The 26,795-nt window shown below is 35.4% G+C and overlaps 1 protein-coding gene across 4 annotated transcripts; it reads left to right on the top strand.

Annotated features, from left to right (window-relative positions):
• Positions 1–652: 652 nt before the first annotated feature.
• On the top strand, positions 653–26,032 carry MS3_00005950 (uncharacterized protein; the record flags this gene model as incomplete). Of its 4 annotated transcripts, XM_012938352.3 has the most annotated exons (12): positions 653–797; positions 3,375–4,204; positions 10,549–10,737; positions 11,679–11,903; positions 13,936–14,040; positions 14,656–14,735; positions 16,466–16,544; positions 18,867–18,971; positions 20,312–20,752; positions 22,357–22,509; positions 24,015–24,110; positions 25,069–25,155. In XM_012938352.3, exons 2-12 carry the CDS (start codon positions 3,383–3,385, stop codon positions 25,153–25,155), a joined length of 2,382 nt encoding a protein of 793 aa, XP_012793806.1. In that variant the 5' UTR covers positions 653–797; positions 3,375–3,382. The 4 variants fall into 4 exon arrangements, with proteins under 4 accessions (XP_012793806.1, XP_051073524.1, XP_051073525.1 ...); XM_051214042.1 differs by having other exon boundaries at positions 13,936–14,528; positions 20,312–22,509; positions 25,069–26,032; XM_051214044.1 differs by lacking the exon at positions 3,375–4,204 and having other exon boundaries at positions 25,069–25,496.
• Positions 26,033–26,795: the final 763 nt, after the last annotated feature.

The following is a 26,795-nucleotide window of genomic DNA, read 5'->3' as shown; positions in this document are numbered from 1 at the left end:
CACAGAGTGCCCACTTGTGATCTCCTTTGGATGCGTGACCAAGCGCCTTCAGCAAGGTGAGTCCATTAAAACAAATGCGGTCAGCATCAAATGTCAAAGACTTACAGAGCTATCGATTTTGGGTATTTATTTACCACTAAACTGTTCAAGATAACACAGGTATTTAAAGTTTAACAGAGATTTTACACACAACACGTTTTCAGTCGCAGGATGCAAACCCAGTGAAATAAGAATAAAAAATTAGAGGGTTTGAGGACGTGTTTGGAAAGCTATCAATATGTTGAGAAGCATTTGCTATAATCTGGCTAACAGTTGCAAGAGGTGAGTAACACATCATACCTACTCATCATTTAGTACGGATGCATGACTGAGTACCTCCAGTTAGGGTGCGTGCGGTCAAACTAATGAGGTCAGAAACAACGTGGAAGATCTGTAGAACTATCTGTTTTGGGGATTTATTTACCTCTACATTACAAAAGTATTTTTTAATTAAAAAGCATGCTTGCAAAAAGCAGATTGAGTTATACTAGGTCTTCATATATCGACTTTATGTAAAGCTGATGTTGTAAATGTTTTCTGTAGTAGAAAGGCTAAATTCAACCAAATGTTCAATTCAATGCTTTTATTTGTTTAGTCACATCATTTCTTGCCCCATTCTATACGCGCCGTGTTAACTCACGCGGACTTGTAACAGGTTCGAAACTTAGCAACATCAACTCTTTGTTTGGATTATCAGGTTGCTTCAATCTCGCTTTTGTGTTACTTTTGGTCGTCTTCAGTTGCTTTCTTTGTCAAAAGTGAGTAAGTCTCGTTTGCTTGTGAGTCTCCGGCATACTTTTTTCATTCCAGATAAGCCCTACCTACTTTTTCTTACACTAGGTTCCTTTGTTCTAGACATAAACTCACCAAATTAGTATGAAAATTTTTATTTGGGTTCGGAGTATTATTTCAGGGTGAGAATCGAAGTTATGTCTTTCATAATGACTGTAATGTCAGTTGACTGACACTAACCAGAATGCTGTTTAAATGTATGACTGAGTTTTGCTCTCAAGTTCAATACAGTGGAACTACTTAAAATACAGAGGGAAGCTGCTTGTGCAATTCTAGAACCTCGTTGTTTACCAATGACAGCGTCGGACCTTTATACTTTTTCCTACCGCGGATTAAGGAGTACTCTGGTTTTGTTCTACAGAATACTTAATGACTACGGACATGACACATTTTTTCCTGCCACCATATCAGGATAATTCAGAAAATAGGCATGTATGAAAGGCGGAGTCAAACGAAATGCTCGTGTCATGCAGGTTTCACACCAAGTCATCAATCCTTGGAGCCGCATTTTCTTTTGTCCATCTCAAAATATAAATTTCCAAGTACGTCCCATTCACAATGACAAAAAGTGGCTAAGTCAACATTTCTAGACTGTTCGAAAAATCTAGAGTCGTCCTCTCACATCGAGATACGAATCAAATGGAATATTCCTTTTCAAAACTTTGAATCCTAAATTCTCTGTAGCAAGGTAGTAGTTCCCTGGGCTTTTAGTTTCTATTTACAGAAATACTGAAATATAAGTGCCTTCCATCAAATCGCCTTTTTTCAAAGTCGTAGATAGTATGTTACTCCGTAGTATGCATAGTATTAGAGGGTTTTGGATTTTCATAATCAGCTTGTGAGTTTCACTGAAGGAATGGACGTACTGACCATGCATACCCAATTGTCTAGTCAACAACTTACTAAATAAATTCGTAACTCAATGGGTCAGACAACTTTTTATTTTGTACCATGCGATTTCTACTTTTCTTACACCAAACTCGGTTTAATTCTGACCTTGTTAACATGTTAACCAGATCTGGTTTGTACTGACAGAAAGCATGCCTTAGTCCTGGTGATGAGACATAGCTTACACAACTTCAATTTAAATACATATGTGGTGAGAGCTGTTACCGTCTACCTAGCTGGCAAGTTATGCTTAATGGAGATACCAAGTAGAATTCAACTGGTAAATCGTCGTCCCCAGATTTATGAACGTTTTCATCCAAGAAATCTTTGTACTTTGAAAGACAATATAAATATGTCAAGTACAAAACTATTAAATAATTATAGAATTTCAGTCAGCTCACCTCAAGGCTTTTTGTCTGATATAGGTAATAGATTTCAGCAAATTCGTCGTTGTATCACGGCTTCAAGGTTTCAGTGGTTTTGTCAAAGTTCCTATAACTCGCTGCCACCTTTATCAAATGTTCTGGTTCTAAGCCAATAAACACTGGGATGTCATAAATGTTTTGGTATCTAGGCTAATAAACACTGCGTATTTCTTGTGTCACGACCTTTAGCACTTAGCTGTTGTAAGTTCAGATGAATAATTACAGACGTTTGGTGACATGATGCAAATGTATTCACTCGTTGTCTACCATTAGATCCTGAGTTTTAATAATTCTTATACTCTTTATTCGGCGAATTCGTTCCAAAACCATGTTTGTATATCCCCAATCCTTTTTACTACCATCACGGATACCGGTCTCATTAATTTCAACACGCTATGCTGTGTGAGAACTGAAGCCGGTGGAAAATGTATGTCAGGTGTACTGTTACTTATCCCTGACCGACCTGTTAGCTACTGAGTTTCCTGTACCTATAATATCATCTACATCACTGTATCAACAGCGTTATTTGTTTCTTGCCTTAATGGTCATTATGCTTCGTTATGCTCCTGCTTAAAATTGTCTAAGGTCAGACCATTCTGCTAACTTGCCTAGATTCCTTTGAATTCCTGTCAGTGTTCATTTCTTTACCCAGTCAGTCAGTCAGCTACAACGTAGGATCAGGCACATATATGCATCAGTACAAGTTGCCATACCTCATTAGCACAGCAAGATGAACACCGGATTCATATGAGTGGTTAAGTAATTGGTGGTAATATATAAAATAAAGACTGCATATAAGGATATAGTACAGGAAGAAAGAATTATTTCGTAGAAAGAAGGATATGAAACGATTTTAATCTCTTAGTTTAAGGGAAGACAGAGAGTGTATACACTTACGCCATTGTGATTGATTCTGAGCCATGTCAACAAGAGTCTCCAACCATGGGTTACGAAAGCCACGCGGACCCCAACCAAGTAGTCTGCATCTTTATCCGTTGCCCTATTAACGATAAATTGAAGTTTAGTTACTTGTTCTGGTAAATATTTGGACCAGCGTCCGTGAAGTAATGGAGAATTTCGACTAATGGTTGTTTTCATTACTTATACCGCTAATTTTTTGATAGCGAGCAACTTAAATAATCATTTTATCTGGGGAGTATTTTTTATAGAAGAGATTTTCCACATTTGAATTATGTAAGGTGTCCAAATATTTTTGTTTTTGATACGTAGAATTCAAAATGGAGTGGGATAGCGAAAGTGCGCTACAGGGGTTTTTAATAACGATGATCGTCTGCATAGTATCCAGTGTACTTTATTTTATGTTCAGGAATACTTTGTTCCCTCACCGTATTTCTGTCCATCACGATTCAGAAAACTTAGCCCGCAGGAGAAAAAAAAATGATGTAAAAAAGTCCAAGAAAGTTAAAAAACTGAAAGTGTTAGTTGATTCTCAACAAACTGAAGAAATAGAAACGGACAAAACTCAAACGTCAGACGACACAACTGGTGAAGAGGATGAACATCTATCAGATGTGCTTCTTGACGATTATTCATCAAGTAGCAGTGAGCAGTCAGTTGAAAGACCTATCCAGCCAGTGATATATGACGAAAACTGTTGTGAGGGAGATTCAGAAGTCATTGATACTTCTACTCACAAGACCGAACAATCTTATGTCGAAGGTCCCAGTTTAGATTTTCCACAAGCTACATTATGCAGAAATCAGAGTGAGGATTCAGATTCGATTATTTCTCCAGGTTCTTCAGAACGTAGTCCAACCACAGATATTCTATCTCCAGTAAATGATTCGAAAGTTCCTCTCACTAAGTCCAAAAAGTCAAAGCGTCGTTCAGGCAAGCGGTCGGTTAGGTATGCGGATTTGTCTAAAGAAGCTATATTTGTTGAGCCTGCCAACATGGAAAATTCTTCAGAATCATTAGAAATATCAAGGACTGACTGTGTTAAACCATATAAAATGAGTGGAAAACAGGAATCATCAAATGACTCTACATCAACATTGGAGTTGCGTACGACAATCAAAGAATTAGAAGGACAATTAAAGGTGAGTCGTCGTGTCAAACGGCATTTAGTTTTGGGGTGATTGGTTCCCCATACTAATAGAAATTAAAGATTAAGTATCAGGCTGTATGATTGGTCGTAAGATTCACTGTTAAATTTTGTTTGCCGGATACTTTTTTCTATTTCGAGAATATAATTAACGTGCAAGTGTATGGATCAAGTAAATTAATCAGACGTAACTAATGTTTCATACATTCACTGACATGAACAAGGAGATATAATTTTTGGCGGCTATGCTCTAAAATAATTTAAATCTTAGAAAATCTGCAATTCTTTTGTATTAGCTAAGTCGTTATGATTACTGTGTTATCGCCATTTAGTAGCTTTGTTCCAAAATATTTCTAAAAAGTTAAATTAAACACATATCTAATGCTTGAATCAAACTGTCGCTTTTGAAAGACCCTTTTAGGGAGTTTCTCAACCCTTATTCCAACTAGGTATGAAAAAATGAACTCAATGATGTTAGGATAAATTAGAATTTGTACCTGACGTAATCACCAACTATTTGCAGGATGTAGTGTCTGATAATTCCTTACTTCATATAAACTGATGAGTTGGTATTCCTGAGAGTTAGGGGACGATTGCAACCTCGTTGTCATATTAGCTATCCTCTCTAAAAAAAGATATGTATGGTCCATATAATATTTTAGTCAGTTACAGAAAGTACGGGTGTCCGGGACTGTCGTTTATCATATATATGTAAATTCTGCTACCTCGACGTGGTGATCGTTATGACCTTATCGGGCCATGTTGGCTCGGACAATTGTTCTTTTAGGCAGGTCGCTCTCCATGTCGCTACTACCACTACTAATCTAGTCTCCTTTCCAGGTCTTAAGAACAAACATCCTTCCATATTGTGAGCAGCTGAGGAGTGGTAATGGTCCTCAAACCTCTAACAACGTTGGAGATACTCTTGTTTACGATCATATCCGTTCATCACATCTTAATATTCCATTTATCTTCACTATCAACCCTCCTCCTATGACTTTATCTCCATTCACCACCATGGTTAACTATTCTAACTCACGAAATGTCATTCCTGATGCTTTGAAAACGCGCTCCAAACCGTATTTTGGATCTTTCAATGTTCGGATCATATGTCAAATAGACCAACAGGGATCCTTAGTTAGAACTTTAGGGTCCCCCCGTCGGTGTATGGTAGCAGCGAAACGTGAATATAGGATTCAAGTTTAGCTATTCGCCTGACCCCACCTAGTCGATACACAGAACCGGCGCGATTTACGCTCCATGTACCTGGAGACTTGGCTACTGCTTATCGTGGCCTCACCAGTTTAGGCATATCACTTAGTTCGAACGTAGAATGGATCCCAAGAGACAGTCGTTTGTACTCTATCCGGTCAAATGGAGGAGTAAAAACATGCCGCTGCCTGCTCGTCGTCACTCCCTACTCTCCCGCTAACTACAATTCGAATGAAGTAGAGAGCAAGTTTTATATAAAGCCTTCTCTTCTATTATAAGTCAAGCGCTCAGACGTCGTTATTGTAAAAGCAGACTTTAGCACTCAAGTAGTTAGGTTATGCTAACGTGTCCTAGTTCAACAAACAGACATTAAGGACTGTCTGCCCCAATTATGCTCAGATAACTATTTTTAGCGAGTACCAACTTAGAACATAAAGATAGACACCTGACACGGTGACCCCCACAACCAACTCAACGTTAGAGGTTCGACTGAAAACTAGCGCCCTTCTTGAGACATATCTAGACGCTGGTTATGCTCTAGTGCGAGCATTCATCTGTTTGTGTTTTGTAGGAAAGCTACAGCAAAAAAGACCTCAGAGTTTAGCTCAAGGACAAAAAGTCGAGTGTATATTCAAGGAACAACTAAAGAAACTAGTCAAAGTGACGTTCACTCCGATATTGGTTGGCATGATATCCGGATAACTGTAAAAATCATTAATATCTACGAGGGACTGTAACGAAAAGGTTGAGAAAAATCAGGTTTTATTAGCGTTCACTAACTTGATAGATGCTCTGAAACATCCTATGGGGTTCAAAATACGATAGAGAGTGAGGGAAGCCTAAACGTAGAGTGGCAGAAAGTTTTCTCAATAATCTTAAATAGTGGTGGGCATCAAAAAACGAAAGGCGGCGGCGACAGGCAACGATATACAACTTTTCAGACTTACAAAACAAATGGGTATTAAAGACTCGAGACTTACTAAAACTATTTCTGAAAAATACGGGACAATCATCCGCCCTCAACCCAAGGGACTGAAACAAGGGCAAAACATTTTCACATACAGTTTAATTGTCTTCTGAGTACCCTTCAGTTGCCTACTTTAACCAAGCAACCTAAATGGGATGTCAACATGAACCTTCCCGACTCCTAATGAAGTAGAAAAAGTCATAGTTCATCTAGAGTTAGGGATACCAGCAAATCTTGATGGATCAACTCCAGAGATATATGGGGATATTAACTCAGTTTTAGCTGTTGAATTGACTGGGCATAATCCCATATAATTGGCCATGATATCTGATCGTTTCAGTCTATAATAAAAAACAAAAGTCCTCTTGTGATAACCACAGAGGAGTCAGCCCGAATAATAGTGTCTAAAATATTAGCCTCAATCATCCAACGCTTGACGAGAGTTCGTGAGGAGCGAATTCGGGTAAATGAGGCTAGTTTCAGACCTGGACGAGGATGTGTAGACCAAATATTCACTCTTGATCAGGTTTTAAAACACTTACCTACCGACCTCCAACTGCAGGTATTCTTCTCGTCCTTATGTCAGCATCTGAATCCGTAGATTGACGTGTTCTATGACATCGTGTGTCATTAAAAGATGTACCAACCTTATACAGGCCCTCTATTCGGACACTCTAGGTTAAGGCAAAGCTTATGGTGAACTGTCATCAGAGTCGTTAACTTTAAATGATTTACGTCATAATTGTTCACTTCCCCCCATTTTTAATTGGCATTGTAGACTTTCTTTTAAAGATAACGCTCTCATCGTCTAATTTATCAGGGTCCAATCTACCGACAGATTCATTTATTGACTTAGAATACGCAGATGATATAGTCCTGTTTGGTGAAGACGCTAACAAAATGCTGAGTATTTTGATCGTCTTAAGGAACAATGCAAGGGTGCTTGAAATGCAATTCTCTCCATCTAAATGCAAAATGATGCTTCAGAATTGGTCTGCATCATCCCTAAACTGACGATAGAGAGTCAAGTGGTTGAGCGTATTGATGACTTCATTTATCCTGGAGGTCTAACCAACCCCAATTGGTTGGTTTCTGGCAAAATCTTGGCGCAAATTCAGAAAGCTCGACTGGCTTTTGCCAACTTGCGTAACTTGTGGGGTAGGCGAGATATTCATCTCTTAACTAAAGTAATAGTACACTGCACATCATCCCCCTTCGTTCTATTTTATCGCTGTGAAACTTGATCTTTGATGATAGGGAATATTCATAGGTTACTAGTATTCGGTCGTAGGTGTATTGGAAGCACTTCTCGTATGTTTTAGCGCAGATCTGAGGTGACTTAGAGTACCAGCTAAGGTTGGCAAATCAATTGATGAGTTGGTAAATTTTTATCGATCGACACAGTTAGGATGTTCATTACGTGTGTTCATCTACCTATTATCTCGACGGGTAATGATATCTAGTGTAAGAGTAGGTGGGAAAAAAGTTATGGATGACCAGACTAAGACATTACATTGGTCTGTGTGGACACTGTTGGAATAAAGCCATCTTAGTAGGTACAGACTACCTGGTTGAGGTCTGCGTGGTTGTCTTAACTATTACTTGGAGAATATGGATAACATGGCTCAAAATCGTTCGCACTAGTGCACGTGTATTTATTTGTTTTGTTACCTTAGTTCCTAAGTTTCTAAATGACCGTGTAAACAATCTTTCGAAGACAACGATGATCAGACAACGAGAGTCATCTAACATCCCCAACTCGGAGAGGCCAGGTCTCACAAGCATAGAGCAAAACTGCTTTCACCGACGTGTTATAGATCTGACCCTTTACAGCCAGACTAACATCACAAAGGCTCCAAAGATGGCCCAGATTGGTATAAGCTGCTCTGGCTTTCAATATACGTGCATTGATCTCATCACTCACACCCCACCAGCACTTATGCAGCTACCCAGACACGAACTTCTCGAATACTTTTATTTGCTCACTACCCAGGGTGAGTGCAGGATCAGGGGTCTGCCAGTCTTTTAAAAGTACTATGCACTTGTAAGGTGCAAAGCACATACAATACTTACGGACACTAATTGCCAACTCATTAAGTGCGGATTGAATGGCTTGGGTATTATCGCATACTCAAGGTCGAAAATTCTTTCTCCAAGCAACAAATCCACACCACCATTACTTACATCCATTAGAGCTGTTCCCAGAACGTCATCGATAGCAAAGTTGAACAGGAATGCTGAGATTGGGCAACTCTGTTGTTTAGGTGGTCGATGGGGACTTGTTGGTCGCAGGTCAGATAACGAGGACCGTTTACTGCAAATGTGCGTAGACAGTCTGTTTCTGGTCAGCACTAACTACCGTCACAGTCATCGCCGATGTGCCACCTGGCCCCCTCCCTCTGCGTCCCAAGCCTGAACTCAGATTGATCACATCGCGATCAACTACCGCTGGCGTGGTTGTGTACAAGACTTCTGCTTCTTTTCGAGTACCTTTCTGAACTCTGATCATGCTCTTGTTTGCGCTGATCTTACCTTACTTTTTAGTGGTCAATAAATTCATCGTCCTAAACGGATCAATGTCAGCAAATTAGTTGCAGCTCCAGTTGCAACTAAATATCAAATCGAGGTAGGTTCAAGGCTAGCTAACACTCCACCGAAAGCATACATAAGCATCGGTTTCAATTGCATCACGCCATGAAAAAGTCGAGTAAATTCGCTTGCGGCTTCGCGAAACGTCCCGCTTATAAACACTGGGTTTCTTCAGGCTCCTTACAACTCATTGAAGTCAGTCAGTCTACTCCAGGTGACCACGAGTTTGACCACAAACGAAGGATGCTAAGTAGTGAATTTGGGCAAAGCTTGCGTAAGGATCGAGAAGCCTGGTGGTCGGAGTGTGTCAATGAATTGGAAGTAGCAACTGCATCTAGTAACTGCCGGAAGTTCTCTCTACTCATCCGAGCCACTGGCAGCAAGAAGTCTTATGTGAGCGAAACAATCTGTGAAGATGACGCGATACCAACCACTAACATCTATCGACGTCTTGGACGATGAGAAGAGTTTTTTTGAAGGGCAGTTCAACTGTTCTACTGTCCTGGCAACATCAATTAGACCGTCTTACCCTCCATGGCCTGTGACGGCTGATTCACCGAACTAGGTGGAAGTCCGCAAGGAACTCCAACCCTTGGAGCGCTACAAATCACCAGGGCCGGACAACTTACCTCCTGCAGTTTTTAAGGATGGTGGTGACTTTCTGGTTAAGGAACTGACTGAGTTGTTTACAATGGTTCGGTAGTTAGAGAGTGTTCCAACACCATGGAATGAGTCGACAGTTGTCCCTATGTTTAAAAAAGGGTTCACTTCGTTTCTGTAACAACTATCGGGGGATAAGTCTACTTCCGATTGCGTCCAAGCTATTAGCTTCTGTCGTACTTCGTAGGTTCAAAATCCGGAAAAGATTGCCTTGAGGATGCATTGATCATATCTTCACCCTCCACCGGATGTTAGAACAGCGTCATACTTATCGCCGGCCAACATTCGCACTGTTTCTTGACATTAGGGCTGCCTTCGACAGAACCGTTCTCTGGGATTGTCTATTGAAGAAGGGTGTGAAAAGTTTAATAACATCTTAAATACCCTATGTACAAACATCTTAGACATTAACACTGTTGGATGCCGGCTCAGTGGTCTAATGGTTAAGTGCTCGCGCGCGAAGCCAGTAGGTCCTGGGTTCGAATCCCGCGGGGGGCGGGTTCGTGGATGCGCACTGCTGAGGAGTCCCATACTAGGACGAAACGGCCGTCCAGTGCTTCCAGGTTTTCCATGGTGGTCTAGCTTCAATTGGCTCATGATTTCAACTTGTGAAATCTTAGGCAGAGTAAGGATATACAACCACCTCTCTCCATTGTTCCATTCAAGCAGTCACAGAGACAGTAAAACTACTTCTCTCCTTCCTATTATCGTTTTTTCGATGGATCTTGGATTGACTATTAAGTATAGGTTGTTATCAAAGTACTTATATTTCAAGCTTGAATCAATTGTAGCATATATCATTTTTTATCTAATTTGAGAGTTAACGTCCAAAAATAAAGTATCTATTTTTTTGCTCAGTTATGTATTTGATTACATTTTGTGAAGAAGAGATATTTTTATTTAACCAACAGATCAGTGAAACCAAGCTGGCAGAAACCTCCCAGTGGGCGAATTCTTTAGTTGAAGAAAACAAGCATTTTCGTACGAAGAAAGACGAATCTTCTCTAAGTTTACATGTACTGCAAATGCAATATAATGAACTACTAAGAACGAATAAAACACTCGAACACCAGAAGAACTTGCTGAATGTGAAGTTAAAAGTAAGTACTTTAATGCATCCAAGGGGATAAAAACTGTTTCAGTATATTAGTGTTATTTTAGGGCAATCATGAAGATATACTACATACTTCTTGTTAATATTTTAGATGATTAGACAAGACAGCTTCATAGTTATTCTCGTTTTGCTGGGCTCAATATTCTAAGCTTTGACTGCTTTAAGTACATATAATTTTGGTCTTATTCAACAAGCAATAATCTGCTGTTCATTTATTTGCCAGCTGTCGTAGATAAGTTTTTTCAAACAGGTCTTTGTCTCTTAGGCATTGAATTCCCTACCTAATCGTTAACAAAACAAAATATGAACACTGGTAAATATCTTACAATTTCTAACGTTCATGTCAACCATCAGATAAATAGCACCAATATAAAGTTAAGATTCACCAACTCCATGAATATCCAGAAACTTTTACATTGTTTTCTTTATTTACGAAAATTTCCGAGTTGATTAGTTTTTTATCGACCATCTTGGGTAAATCCATTACTTCTGTGTTTCACCCAATGTAAGCTCCGTTGTCCAAGCATTTCTTTGCTGGTACCCTGTATTTTAGTACTGACTCATATGAAAGACAACCTCAAAGCAAAGTATTATTCCAACATTCAATAAAACTTCAACTACCAATTTTTTTTGGAGAAAGTCTTGATCAATGACTAACCTCAGCTTCGAAATACAATAGGAACTATAATCATTTATATCACTTTATTGTATAGCTTGACAAATACTAGGATAAAAATTAAAATTTTTTAGATCAGTTCTTGAGATTTAGCTTCTAGTTTAGGGTTTAGCTGTTCTTATCAACTTCATTTCATATGAGTTATAAATTTTTAATCTATAATATATATAATATAATAACAATGGATACCCGTTTTCGATAATTATTTTCACAATTCTCAGTCGCTGCTTTTAAATACAATTTTTTTCTAGAATACTGAAACTGAAAACTGTGATCTGCAAAAACGTTTAGACCAGACAACTGCAGATACTTTAAAGGTAAAAAAGGAAGCTGAATTGGAATTGTGTAATTTGCGAGAACAGTTAACAAAACACGAAACTCAATTGACTGCAATGGCTAAGGCAATGGCTGCTTCTACTCCATCGATTCCTACTGGTCCTATACCAGAACTTATTCGTGCTCAGGAATTAGCGCAAGTAAGGCTATTCTTTCCTAATCCTTGTAACATTTACTAAAAATGTAATTTTCTACCATATATAAATATGTATTCATTTGTACTTCGATTTTTATCGGTTCATATAAATCCGGATTATAAAATTAATTGATGAAAATTCCTGTTAGGTAAATCGCCAATTTTTCTTCTAAAACTATGTATCATAGAATTTTAATAGACTTTAGGGAGTTTATATCGATTTTAGTACAAATCTTCATTCAAAATCGACGGTAAATATTACATTTAAATATGGACATCAATTATGCTTGATAAATATATATATACCAGCAACACTGAGCAACAGCTTTCTTTTAGAAATGTTGATGTATGTGCATAATTAATGTCTTCTGCAGGATATTCACTTATTCACAGTTGTTTTCTCGTAAAGTGTACTTAATTCGACTATTCAAGTTTGGAGTGATTCATGATCACAGAAACTCTAAGTAACGTTCCAGTACGGTCATCTGTATATATATTTACTTGTACATTTTTTAGTTGGAGTTGTCAGTAGTTCCGACAGTGCTTCAGGAAATATAGTACTTCATCTACTAAAAAATTGTTGTTAGGAAATATTATAGCACCGTAGGCTAGAAAAAATTTACAATTCATATTAAGGATTATCGGTTATCTACTTTTCTTAATCGACCAAAAGTTTTCTGTTTTCAAACTACGAAATCACATCAAAAGAAATCCATGTTTTTAGAAAGTACGTGGCTTTGAAACTTTTAGAAAACGTTCTTTTTAATAGTAATTCATCATGGCGATCGCTTCATGTCTTTAAAAAATTCACACTCATCTTAAAATCGTTATTGAAAATAATTTCGTCACTTAGTTACTGCCTACATTGTTTTATTCACTCCTGCTAAAGTAGATGAAACATCTTGGTAATTATTTTTAAGCGCGGAATTATGCAGTTTCTAGTTGCTTAACTTACTCAACTCAGTAACTTAGGTGTATGCCTCTTCGTTGTATTCCACATGTTAATAATGATTATTTAGTCTTTGAATACCATAACATTCATCTGCGTGATTGAAAATAATGAAAAAATATGAATCCAATAAACAAATAACAATTAAAATAAAGCTTAAGTTGACAGAAAGTATTTTATCACCCAAACATTCGTTAAATTTCCTCATAAACCTTTATCGTATGTAGCATATCCATGTCACCATATGACTTATACTTGAAAAAGAGAAACCAATTCACTTCCTACGACGCGAAGTAGGAACACAAAAGATTGGTACAAGTGAAGATTTCACTCCGAAATCACGACGAGACTAGTCGGAAATGCACTCATTTATATAATGATTTATACACCCATTACGTGATTATCAGTTCAAAAAAAGTTATATATATGAAAGATGTTCAGAACTCTAACAAAATCGCATACTCCATGTGATGCGGAACTTAATTCATGTTATTTTAATACAAATAAACACCACAATGAAAATAAAATGAATATTATTCCGAGCAGCCATCGTATTGAATTAAGGAAAAAAATGTGATCTCACTTTTTTATGTCGTCATGTCGATGTAGTTTCTTTGTGTATGAAGTTACAAATTTTTACAAATGACAATAATAAGTAAAACATTAAGTTGAGAAAGAAAACATTTATTGTATTTTTAAGCAAAGGTGAATAGTGGCTAGCAGTGGAATCCAGGACACGCCTTTCGTCCTACTTGGGACTCGTCAGCTGGATGTACCTGCATCCTAGAGTTGATGTTCACTCCGGAACTCGAAAGCTTGTGACTTAAGGCTATATCGAGGCAATCCGCACAGGATGCACATATGCCAACATCAGACTGATCAATTGCAGTCCTAAATAACAAATGCGAAGATACAAGTAAAACAACACCAAGTGAATTTATTTATTGTATTTGTTTTTTCGAAGCTAAAATAATCGGTTTACTTATAAAATAAAGGTGAATAAAATTTCTTTGAAGTTGAAAAATCATATCAAATTTATCTTTTAAAAGTAACTATATATTTTCACATAATTCTCTGAATTTCAAAGGCAATGTCCAATGATAACTGTTTATTAAAATCACGTATTGAGCAATTGGATTCAGAATTAACCCAATTGCGCCAAACAAATATGAGGCAACAACAAGATTTACAGGTAATTTTAGATTGATTTATGCAACATTGAAAATAATTGTATTCATATGGTAACTGTCTTGTTTTCCATACTAGCATAACGAGATGAATTTTGATTTTAAAAAAATCAGAATACACTGAACATTAAAATTATGAACCAAGAAGGTAGAATGAAAAGATATATTTGAAGGAATGTTGGGATCCAAGACTTGGAGTAAATATATTTATGCCATTATGATCGATTCTCAGCCATTTCATTCAACCTCTCCTGCCACTAATCGCTGTTATCGCTTGAACCTCAATCAGATAGTCTACATGTCCTTACCCAGAAAAATAACCAATAACTTCATGGGCTGTATTGCATTTTGGTTTGGCTTTCTCTCAGTTGGTCAACATTTACTACATCACCAACCAATTCACTGTTTTTGCCTAATACCCTATGCCTAACCTCAACGTTGCTTACTCGACCGTTCCACAATACTCAAGCAGTGCTTCGAAAACATATACGATGTAAGGCTTAAAGCTTACGTATATCTGCTTTATTTAAACAAAAATTATATTCTTGTATTTTGTTCTTCACACTAACGTTATTCTTAAAATGCAAACTGATTTCCATTCCCTCAATGCCTATATAAAGGTTTTCCGGGCTGAAAATCATAAATTACATTCAGAAAAAGAAACAGCTCTGGAAGAATTACGTGTTAAACGACAAGCAGAGTAAGTTACTTTCGAACTGTCATTGGTTATTAATGTCGTTTGTCACTATTTCGTTCATTTCCTTTACACAAACTACATGCTTCGATAAAGTCGTAACTATCACTTTCGTATACTTTGGTTGTTTAGATCACCTTCATAGTTTGTTTTGCTTTAATAACTAGACAAGATAAAGAATTTCAATAAAAAGTCACATTTATGAATCTTTACAACAAGTATTATCTAATATTAAAAATGATGTATGTAAGGCCCCAATAAGTAAAGGTCAGATTTCTGACATTTCTTGACTCGTTGTACACCACTTCTTCTTAGAATATAAATAAATAAATCAAGTTTACACGTCTAAATAGTACAAAAGACACAAAGCAAAATATTTTAGTACAATCCAAATTAAAATCAGTCTGATTATGTTAACATTATCACGTCGTTTCGGTCAAGATTATTTTTTTGTATGAGACCTAACTGTATACGATTGTGTGGGGATGTAGACGAAAAATCTGGTGATTGTAATATAAGAGTGATTTCAAGTCTCAACCTTTTTAATGAAAAAGAAATCCACTGTTTAAATTCTTCAAAATCCAGGCAAATCAAGAATTATAAAAAGAAGCTAATGAGAGAATAAAAGAAAAAAGTGACTACCAGTATTGATTCTGCTGCCTTAAGGATGGTTCATAATATCTCATTCACAGCTTTAAATAAACACGAAATCACTCTCTCAGGAAAAGGATTAGACTTCAATTTACACTGAAAACCACTTAACACACTAGAACTTCCCCAATTCTGGAACATTTCCTCGAACAATTACCAGAAAAAGTGTCATCTCATACTTCGAAAAACACCTCACATTTTGACAAGACAAAAACGCCTCCCACCTAACATCTCAAAAGAGAGAAGGCGAGCTCTATGGCCTATCAAATATCTAGGACAAAATCGCCAATCTGGATATAGACTTCTATGACCTTGTGCCCATGTTAAACCAATGATACCGCTAGCACTAGCAGCTCTCATTCAATATGGCGTATTGAACGAATAGGTCAAGTGGGGAAGACCAATTAATTGTTTAATGCAAAATTACAGTGTCTTCGTAAATTATGAAAACCATACACTAAATACATTGGGTATTGTTTACTTGAATCTTCCCATTGATGTTTAGGACTGCAATTGATCAGTCTCGTATTGGCAATGTCTCGACATTGCATTAATTCACAGTATGCACATGTGCCAATAAGAGACTGATCAATTGCAGTTCTAAACATCAATGAGAAAATTCAAATAAACAATGCAAAGTGAATTTAAACTTTACCCCATTGCACAAACAAGTAGTTATAAGGAATCAGTAGCTAAGTGGACAACGCGATGGCGTTTGGAGCGAACTGTACTGGGTTCGAGTCCCAGAGTGAACATCAACTCTGAGATGCAGGTACATCCCATATGGGACAAAACGCGCGCCCTGCATTCCACTGCTAACCACTATCCATATTTGCATACATTATATACTTCATGTTCACATATTCCATCAATTTTTTCTTACAAACTTCATCGTTCCTTCATTCATGTTGTTACTGTAATTATTCTGTGTTTACATTCCTTTTGTCTTCGATTCGATCTTCACGACATTCTGCTGCCATGCAGCCCACTTCTGATTGTGTTACATACTACTTATGTCTCAGCATAAGTAACATGCACCATATTAGTACCAATGATCCAACTTGTTTTTTCTTTGATTACCACAGACAAGTAGAAAATGATACTGTACATATGGAGTTAAAACGTCTGTGTCATGAACTAGAATTAGAGAAACAGAAAAATCAGGTCAGTTTATTTATTATTATCTCTAAAGTTATTTAAATCATAATAGTGTTGTTTTTATTTTCTTGCAATGATATTACAAAAGAAAAAAATGTATAAGGTGAACAGTTTCACATCAACTAAACTATTTGTAAATATTGGCACTGTTGAGTGAGAATGAATAAAAATTAAATGAAATAAGATAACTAAAGTTGAACATAACTATCAACTAAAGTGTTTTATGATAAGTGAATAAGACTGTGTTGTTTTATTTTCTCTCAGTATTTCCTCGTTGATTTAGAAACAATCAATATAAAATACCTACTACGATACGTTGAAGATTTTCTGTTGGTTAATTTTATTCTATTTAAAAAGCTCTTACATACTACAAACACTTTAATATTGATTATAGATACTTTGAATAATCTGTAGTGTCGGTTGACATGTTAAGCCCATATATCTTATTCTCGCTTTCGGACAGGCCAATCTATTCATTCTACTTGAGTCGTATTTTGACCATGTTAAGTATCCTCTTACCGATCTCGACTGTTTTTATATGAGCGCATATATGTGTGTACATTTATTATCCTATTCATCACATGTCTGTAACTTATCTTTGTGTGACTAAATATTGATTAACGCTTGACTAAATGGAGTTGGCTTACTCGCCATCTCCACTGCGCTTCGTTTCGCTTCGCTCTATTCTATTCGCTTCATATACAAAATATATGTATTCAAAAGTTCATTCTCGTTATTTGACTTATTTAATTCCGTTATTGACTAACGCTATTTAAGTTGATGATTATATACGAGGATAAGCGATAACAAACATTCATACGATCAAACTGGAGTCAGATCCCGGGCCACTAAAGTGAAGAGCCCATCGACACCATCGTCCAATCTAAATGACGACAAAATAAAGGGTCCCACTAAAAATCATTGTTTCATTAGCGTAATTACTGAAAAAACCTATCAAATGTGATCTGAATAATCACTTGAAAAAAAGAAGAAAATAAGCGACACATTTGAACTATTATTCATTTACAGTTGAAGAAATATATTTTTTTGTTGTTGTGCTTATTTTCGAAAACTTGCTGTAACTTAGCGATATAATCTAATTCATAGTTTTATAAAACACCCTGTCATAACAGTGAAATTTGGTAATACCAAATTGTTTATTTCAAATTAAAATTTTACTTTTGACATTTAAGTAACATATTATTGCTGGATATATAGTCAATCTTACATTAAAGTTTGAATTTGTGTAGAAGTTAACACTCATACAAGACATTATGCTTAAGAGATTTGTACTTTTCAATCTGTAATTAAACATACAGATTTAGAGCCAGTTATACCGTTGTTTTTGGACAGCGTTAGAGCGACTCCCTGAGTGTGTGGAGCATTTTCCTCTTCATGACCGGAGTATAGTAGCATCTCTCCCCTATTTAGCCTTTTCTGTCCAGCTTGGGTCCAGTGGGTTTCGCTGATTCCCAGTACTGCTAAGTTGTATCTCCTCATTTTCATTGCTATTTGGCTGGTCTTCCCGGTCTCCCACATTGTTCGGACGTTCCATGTACCTATAAAAATTTTTGCTCTGGTTGTTAGAAGGGGCATCGGCCTCGTGGCTTCCGAAGGAACTCGGCTTTCACCATGAAGCGTCATAATTCTTCTAAATGAAGACCTAACTTTCAGGGCAGAGTTTAAATGGTTTGGATTATTTTTTCTGGCAAGCGTTTTTTAGCGAGTTAGTTTTCTACGGGATGGGGGCGCTAACCCCATGCCCAACCCTTCTCTTTTACCCGGGCTTGGGACCGGCAGTAACTCTGGAAGAGCTACAGGCCGGATACCATCAGCAACAGCCTTTTGTGGGAGAGAACAAACCAGCTTCCAGCTGAAGAGGAAATTAGGAAAAAACGGTGGAAATGGATAGGACATACACTACGCAAATCGTCAAACTGCATCACGAGACAAGCCCTAACTTGGAATCCTGAAGGAAGGCGGAAAAGAGGAAGGCCAAAGAACACATTACGTCGGGAAATAAAAACAGATATGAAAAGGATGAATAACAACTGGAAGGAGCTGGAAAGGATTGCCCAGGACAGGGTTGGATGGAGAATGCTGGTGAGCGGCCTATGTTCCTTCACGAGGAGTAACAGGCGTAAGTAAAAAATACGTTGTTTTTATAAAATGTATGATATATATTATCAGAAATTTCATCATTAACTGACATTACCAATAAGAATCATAAAAAATAATCAAATATTGCGAACATTTATTGATGACATTGCTGTTATCAACACAAGAAATTTCAATTTTTCCACGAGTTTTTTTTTAATTCTCTTATAGGAGTTGTCTATTTCTCTATCTGAGGTAAGAGCTGAACTATCACGAAGTTTACAGAAAGAAAAACGTCAATCTGAAATTATTAGCAGTCTTGAATATCAGTTTGCTGTAAGTGATTCTTTCATTAGTGATTATTACTTCCATCTCCTTTCTCTACAGAAAAGGATTATTTAGTATATCATTACGTATAGCATGTTTGAGTAATCTTGAACTACAGATACATCACGTGTCACATTGAAAAAGTCCATGAATCATAACATGAGTTGAAAATAATAATTACTAGTTCTGTTATGAAATACCAAACAGTAAAATATCATTGATTGGATAAAAGTCTTTAAAAGTATTTCAAGTTATCAGTAAAGTAATGACATTGTGTGTATCATTTTCAAAACTGTAAATTATGTTGTTAAAGACATCAAACACTAATAATTATGGATGAATAATGATACTCTCTTTACTACACTTTTAGATTTGTAAAAAAGATGTATAGATTAAATAAAAGAATATTCGAGTTGAAAGCGAGCGCTGGCTGCGGCCAATGTACCTTGCTCCACAAGAGCAGGTGAACTGGTAGATACGCATGAAGGCGACCAGACGCGGAAGCTTATGTTTTATGGATACAGAAAATAAGTTTATACTAGTGAAGGTTATTCGCAGTTTTGCCGCGTTAAATGTTCTTCGAAGGGATCTGTTTTCAACGAATTTATTATCAAGCTGTACAATCGTATATATATGAAAATTTTTGTTTTTGTAAAAGTACTAATTCCGTGAGGAAATGTGAACATAGTTAATAAAAAAAGGTTATAATACTAGATTACGTAATACGAATAATAACAATAGATTTAGTGAATATAATAAGATGATTAAAATGTTTTTGTCATAATAATTAATAGGTCATAGAGGTGTAAAAAATAAAGTGATATGATGAGCGTTCATGAATAAAACAATGAGAATATTAAGACATAAGTAAAGAGATCCCTTCGAAGAACATTTAACGCGGCAAAACTGCGAATAACCTTCACTAGTATAAACTTATTTTCTGTATCCATAAAAAATATTCACATATGTATACTTGAGTTTAAAAATTCTTTGTCTTTGTGACATAAAATAGTATAACTCATCCCAACTTATCCAGTAATTTAAATAGGTTTCGGACTATAGGTTTAACTATTGCCATAACTGATTACATTGTCTATATGTTCTCATTATCTTTGTCATTCTGACTACTTATAGCTTCCTGATGTTTTTAGTTTCTTGCTTTGGTACAGTAGGATTATTCAAACAGTACAAACTTGTTTTATAATAAATGAATAACCCCACAAATCTTATCATCTACCTCAGTATTACTCACCTCAACAATTGTTAGCTTTCGTTAGACCCTAAACAGTTTTACTCTGCTTGAATACATTTCTATTTACCTCAGTGTTTTTATATCCTTGTCTAATTAGGAATTGAATGTACAAAAACAATGCCTACTTGATAATGCTAATCAATCGAAATTAGCTTATGAAACAGCTTCTAGTGAATTAAGAGCACAAGTGGTAAATTTATCCAATGATTTAATACGTGTTACTACTGAATTAAATAATACTGAACAAAAAGTTTATGAATTAACATACCAGCTAGAATCTACAACAAAATCATCCAGTAATAATAATGATTTAAATGGTGAACCAATCATAATTAATATTAAATCAGACGAAACATGCATTAATAAACAAGATGAAGAACATGAAAACGAATTAATACATATTAGTAACAATAATATTTATGAAGATTTACGTAATCGATTATCCGAAGTTGAAACTAATTTCAATGTTGCTGAAAAAGAACGTGCCAAATTTTACAATCTTTATCAATCTGCATTAAATGAAGTGGATCATTACAAGGTAAAAAGTTCCATTGTTTCGTTTATTTTACATAGTATTCGTTGAATGATGAGGAAATTTACATGTTAAATATAAACAAAAGATTTTGAATCTTTGAGTGAATTAGAAAATTTCTCACTCCTCCTCAGTGGTCTAAAGGTTAAGCGTTTGCTCACGAGATCGACCGTCCTAGGTTCGAGTCCTGTGTGCGGGGTTGTGGATGTGCACTGCTGAAGAGTCTCGTACTAGGAAGAAACGACCTCCCAGTGCTTCCAGGCTTTCAATGGTAGTCTAACTTAGATCAGTCCGTGATTTTAATGAAATTCAACAATCTCCACAACCTCATACTGACAAGTAAAATAAATTAGTTCGCTTGAGTAATTCTTTTCAAGGTTCTTTAATCGAACTTTGAAAAGCATTTTATCGAACATTTTGTAAGTTGTCACTTATTCAACCATGTTTATATGTTGATTATGTCTTTAATGTGATTACAAGTCATATGTTTACATGCGTATTATATTTGAGTAAGAATATACACGACAATAAAGTGGATATATTCATCTCAGTCATCATGTATGTTGCTCGTCTGTGTTCATCAAACTAAATGGAGCTGGACCAGCGTTGATTTGTTTTTGAAGTACTATCATCTGTAAACCTCTTGAGCTAAATAATTGTTTTCAAGTCTGTATTGCAAATTGTGTCAAGTATAGTTGAAAAAGCCATCCAAAATAGTAATTTCCTTCAGTCTGTCATTTTTGAAAATGTTAATTCATGTTTTAGAAGTTACTTTCAAGATATATAATTTCTTGAGGCTATCGTTAAGGATGGCTTCCTCAATTCCCTGTCTGGGTTGCCAACGTCATCCTCAGTAGGTATGTGTATCATCTCTAAGCTCTTAGTAATCAGTTGATCTTCGATAGAGTGGGAGATTGACCTGATCTCCGTCTAGCCTCTTGCCTTGGCTCATGAGACTAGATCCCACTATCTAGGAGGCACGACTTGGATGTACGAGTCGGACTCCACCTTTATGTAGTAATAACAATTACACTATTTTCATTCAGATTTACATTCTAAGTTTACTTAATTTTTTGAAAACTTCACACTAATATTGGGCTAACGCACATTTACACCAATCTCTACATTGGTTATGACTGACTGACATTGGTTTGCATTTAGTTATCACTTCTAATCCATTATAAATAACCTATTATTACACAGTTGTCTTGTTGAATATACCATCTATTTAATTACCAACTCATTTACCTGGAACAAGTTCGTGTACTTGGCTTCATAGCCAGTGGGACTACCTGGCTATCCTAACTGAAGTAGATGGAGCGGGATTCATGTCACTGAATTTGTCGCCTAGGATTTAACTCGGGACCTCACTCATAAGAAGCAAGCAGTCTTACCACTCTAGTCTCTAACTAGATTAATGTTTCAGTTAATTGTATTATGTTCTTCTTGACTAAAACAGCTTCTCAAATTGGTGGTCTGATTGATATATACGGACTAAAATGTATCTTGGATTTCTCATCATTAGCAACTTTCGAATTTACGAATTCGTAACATAGGACAGGTGTTTTTTTTTCATTTCTAACTTGTTTCATATTCTTATTGACTTTTAGTCAACTTTAATACAAACCGAAGAAGTTTTAGCGAAACTAGAAGAATCTGTTAAACAGACAGAAAGTAAATGGCGTCAACTTTTATCAGAAAGTGAATTCGAACAGATTCAACTTCGTAAACAGTTATCAGAATCTCAATCAATGTTGAAAGATGTAAGTTTAATTCAGTTAGTTGTTCACACTAAAACAAATTATTCTGTAAATTTCTAAATACTTCTCGTTTTATGTTCCATCTGTCTATTTATGCACCCGAATTAAATACTCAAGTATCTGTTATAGCAGTTACTGTAACTTGGTTTTATGGGACATTTAACAATCTATCTAACTCACATAGACCAGCTTGTCCAACTATATGTGTTGGCGAATAAACAGCATTTCACAGCTTATCTGAACCCTACACTGTTTACTTTTTCATGTAATTATGTTTTATCAGTCAGAATACTATTACCACATGAAACTGAGAAAGTGGAATTACGTTGTCGTCATTCATGATAAGCACCTTGCAATGATAAAATTAGTTGTTTCAGTTGTAATGAAAATACTCACTCATCTAATCTACTTACTAAATAGAGTTATCTTCCAACTGCTCACAACGCACTTACATATGTTTAAGTCTAAACAGTTGACAAATGAGTATATTTGTTTGTATTTTTGATAATATTTTGTAAAATATGCTGTCTTAAATTGGTAGATGGATGTGAAATGCATTTATGACAAGCTGATTATATACTAAGTTGTCAATATCTTTTTCATGGTATGTTTGGAAATCAGCAGTTATATAGCCAGTGTAAGAGTGATCATAGTAAACAATCTCATACTCATATGGATACAATAATATTGTTAGGCTTTTGTTAATTTCCACCAATTGTAGCAAAAGTAATATGTTCACCTGCTTACTAAAGTGTGAGTAAATTGTCCCGAAATTCTCTATATGTTACTTTATGACTGTGAAACATAGTATACTAAATTTAAAGATTCGCTTTGATTGTCAGTATTCGACCACAGATTTCTTCAAAGCCATATAGGGATATGGTGGATTAACGAAAATTAGTTGTTGGGGACCATTTAGAGATAGTAAATTGGTCAATGAGGCTGTAAACCTTCATATAATAAGGTGGATGGTACTTATGTTGTACGTGCTCAACCATCTCCAACACTAATTTGTTTAATATCAACTAACAATCATATTATTCGTCCTAAATATATTTCCTGGTTGTTGGTTTAAATAGGCTAATATGTCCTGTAAACTATGGCATAAAATAAAGATCTATGCTTTCCTTATATAAACAGATATAAATAAATAACCATTTCCTTCAATAAAAGACCATAAAACTGTATTATTTTTCTGTTGGAAAAAAAAGAGAATTACCACATTCTGATAAGAAATTTAACGGGTATTTAAAAGCGAAATTATTGTCTTATTGAACAGAATAACAAATAACACTCAAACCACTAATCTAAAAATAATAATAAAACTAATGCCAAGAAATCCCTTCATTACTTATGACAGTACATTTGAATCCTATCATAATGGTATCAACCATTTACTTTATGCTCACCGTGCAGTATATACGTGCATGGTCCTACATTGTAGCTGACTGACTGATAGATATAAGTTATTCATTTTCTTGTTATTTTTGTGTTATCTTAATAATTAGATCACAGGAAAACTGAATCAAGCCGATGAAGGAGTACCTGCACTAAAGATTTGTAATGTTGGCAAGAGGCAAAAAAAGTCCAAAACACGTAAACCGGTAAGTTCATCATTATTTTAGTAGTAGTAGTAATAGTAATCTTGGTTACATACATTTTCTTTTTACCCCAACTTGTCGTACACAAAATCTGTATGTCTTAGACCATTTTGAAACTCAATTTTACTGTGTATCAATGTTTCCAATTAACAAATGTAAATGGTACAACTCGATTATCAGTCCTAATTACTGGCTAACATTGTACTATAGAACTGCCTGGTATCATATTATCACTACTATCAACTCATTACCATATATAAATCCATGTGCTTTCTGTAAACCAGACTCTAAATATGAAGGTTATTGATATAGACTATTCGATTTCCGAAACCGAAATAGGGGAACGGAGTTCAAACCTGTCACTTAGTGGCTAGAATTTCGAACAAAACCATGAAGCTACCATTCTACTTGAATCGAAATAATTCCGAAACTGTAAGGGATCTTTTTAGTTTCATAGCACCAAATAATAATATGATTGCTGACTGTTACTATTATTATAATTATCTCACAAATAAACCTTTGCTACCACTTGCAAATTCGTTACTATTTTCGCTCTCAACATCTATTAACGTATCATAGTCCATTAATTGATAAATTCTTTACTGTTTAACTCATTAATCCCCACATTCTTTTTGAATAAACTTAAATTTATATCAAAGTAAAAAAACTTCGTCTAATTACCAAGATTTTGTAAGAGCAGCGAATTAGCGTATAATTCCCATGAAACATCTCAATAATAAAAATTAGCTTAGAGCAATTCGCAAACGCTTCATTAATTTTTGATCATTTTACACTTGTTCTGTGCATAGCGGTTAAGGCGTCTGATTCGAACATCACTCCACCTATTTCAGTTTGAGAAACCGAAGTATCTGGTTAATAATTCAATCGATTCATTTGTTGTTTTTTTGATCTATGCTTTTCGATCTCACTTCCCTATTTCATCTCCATTTTGTTTTTCTAGGCAGACTCATCTAATGTGTTTACAGTAGTTGGATTAAATACAGAAAAAACTTCAGAGAATATTCATCCTATCGAACAGAGAATATAAATATTTATGATGAAAAAAAGCATTTTTAATAACTAGTTGAGCATGTCAAACTCCATGATTTCATTACATTAACACATTTGCATACTTTCTGTTATTATATTAATATTATCCGTGTAGATTCATTCTGCATATACTTATATTGATATGCTTGAAGGCGGTTGTATGTTCATGTAGCTCTTTGCATTGTTTCGCTTTTTTGCTTCCTTTCTTACTTACTATTTTGAACACTATTTTTTGTTTTCTCTATCTCTCGCGTCACTTTCATGTGTTATTGAACTTTATCAGGTCAGTATTATTTATTTTAACGTTTTGTTTTCATGAATAAAATCATTACACAAAAATACATTGTTTTGTGCTTATTTGTGTGTTAAATAATTCATTGAACGTCTTGTCGAATAATCCAAGTGTTTCTATGCCGGATTGAAGGTTTAGTGTTAGTTACTGTGTGTATTGGTAGGTGGAAAGTTATTGATCAATAGTTTGTTCCCTTTAGAGGAGAATCAGTATTATTATATCATATAGCCCGTCAATTATCGCATGATAAGATCACCGATCAGAACACCGACTTATACAACTTTGGCCTTGTGTCAAACCAATACAAGCAGCCTAGAATCAACTCTGAGTCCTTCTTGGTTCTTCTCACCTAGCCCTGTTTGTTGAGTTCAGAACAAAATCTCAGCTACCACTATATGAATCATGTATTTCAGACATACACAGTTTATGTATAAGCGAACCAGACCGTATCACACCACAAAATAGAAAATAACAATTATACACGATTACGCCCAAAGTGTCTGTGAGTGTGCGAGACTGTAATTAATAAATCGGGAGTAAGTGAAGATTGGTAAATCGTATCGCAATAGCCAATAGGACAAACGAAAGGAATAAGAATATATATATATATAGTTACTTAATAATTATCCAGTAGGAATATATGCAATGGTAGTCCATTTATAATTCCTAACAGTTATTCTTCATTGAGATATATCAGGTTTCCTATAGATTTTTAGAAGATGAATGAAGTAAATATCCAATGCTTTCCTAACTCATATCAATTTGTGATTTGACCTACTTCTAATTATAAAAAGAATCAGGGAACATTCAGTAAAGGTGGTTGTCAAAATCCTTCTATTCAGACTAATTTTTGCATATCACACTATCATACCAACATTGAATGTGTTTATGTTAAATAAAGTATTGAAATAGGGAAAATATAAACACCTGGTTTCAAAAAAAAAGAATAATTTATCTCCTTTTTGTTTTAATCATTGGAATGTTGTTGTTTTTCTCTTTTTATAATAGAAGTAAAATGTTTTATGACATGAACACATTTTTATAGGAATAACTATTTACAATTTTCACTGTTATCATCACCCATCTCCTCTTTTGTTTTCTTGTATCATTCTCATGTGATTTACATGTGATCAAATTTTCTTTTACATATTTCACAAGGTTATTTCCAAGTTTCTTTTTAACCTTATAACATTGTATCTATATAAACTGTTAAAAGAATAATTGACTATTTAAGAAATAAGATTTACTGAAATCTCTGAATAGTTTCACTTACTTGTCCTTCATTTAAAACAAAAACAATTTTAAGTAAAGTTATTGTGTCACAATGTTGTTTGAACTATTAACGA

This window comes from Schistosoma haematobium, chromosome 1 (genome assembly GCF_000699445.3).
Source record: "Schistosoma haematobium chromosome 1, whole genome shotgun sequence".
Lineage (NCBI taxonomy): Eukaryota > Metazoa > Platyhelminthes > Trematoda > Strigeidida > Schistosomatidae > Schistosoma > Schistosoma haematobium.
Note: the sequence above shows the minus strand (reverse complement) of the source record. Positions and strands in the feature narration are given on the sequence as shown.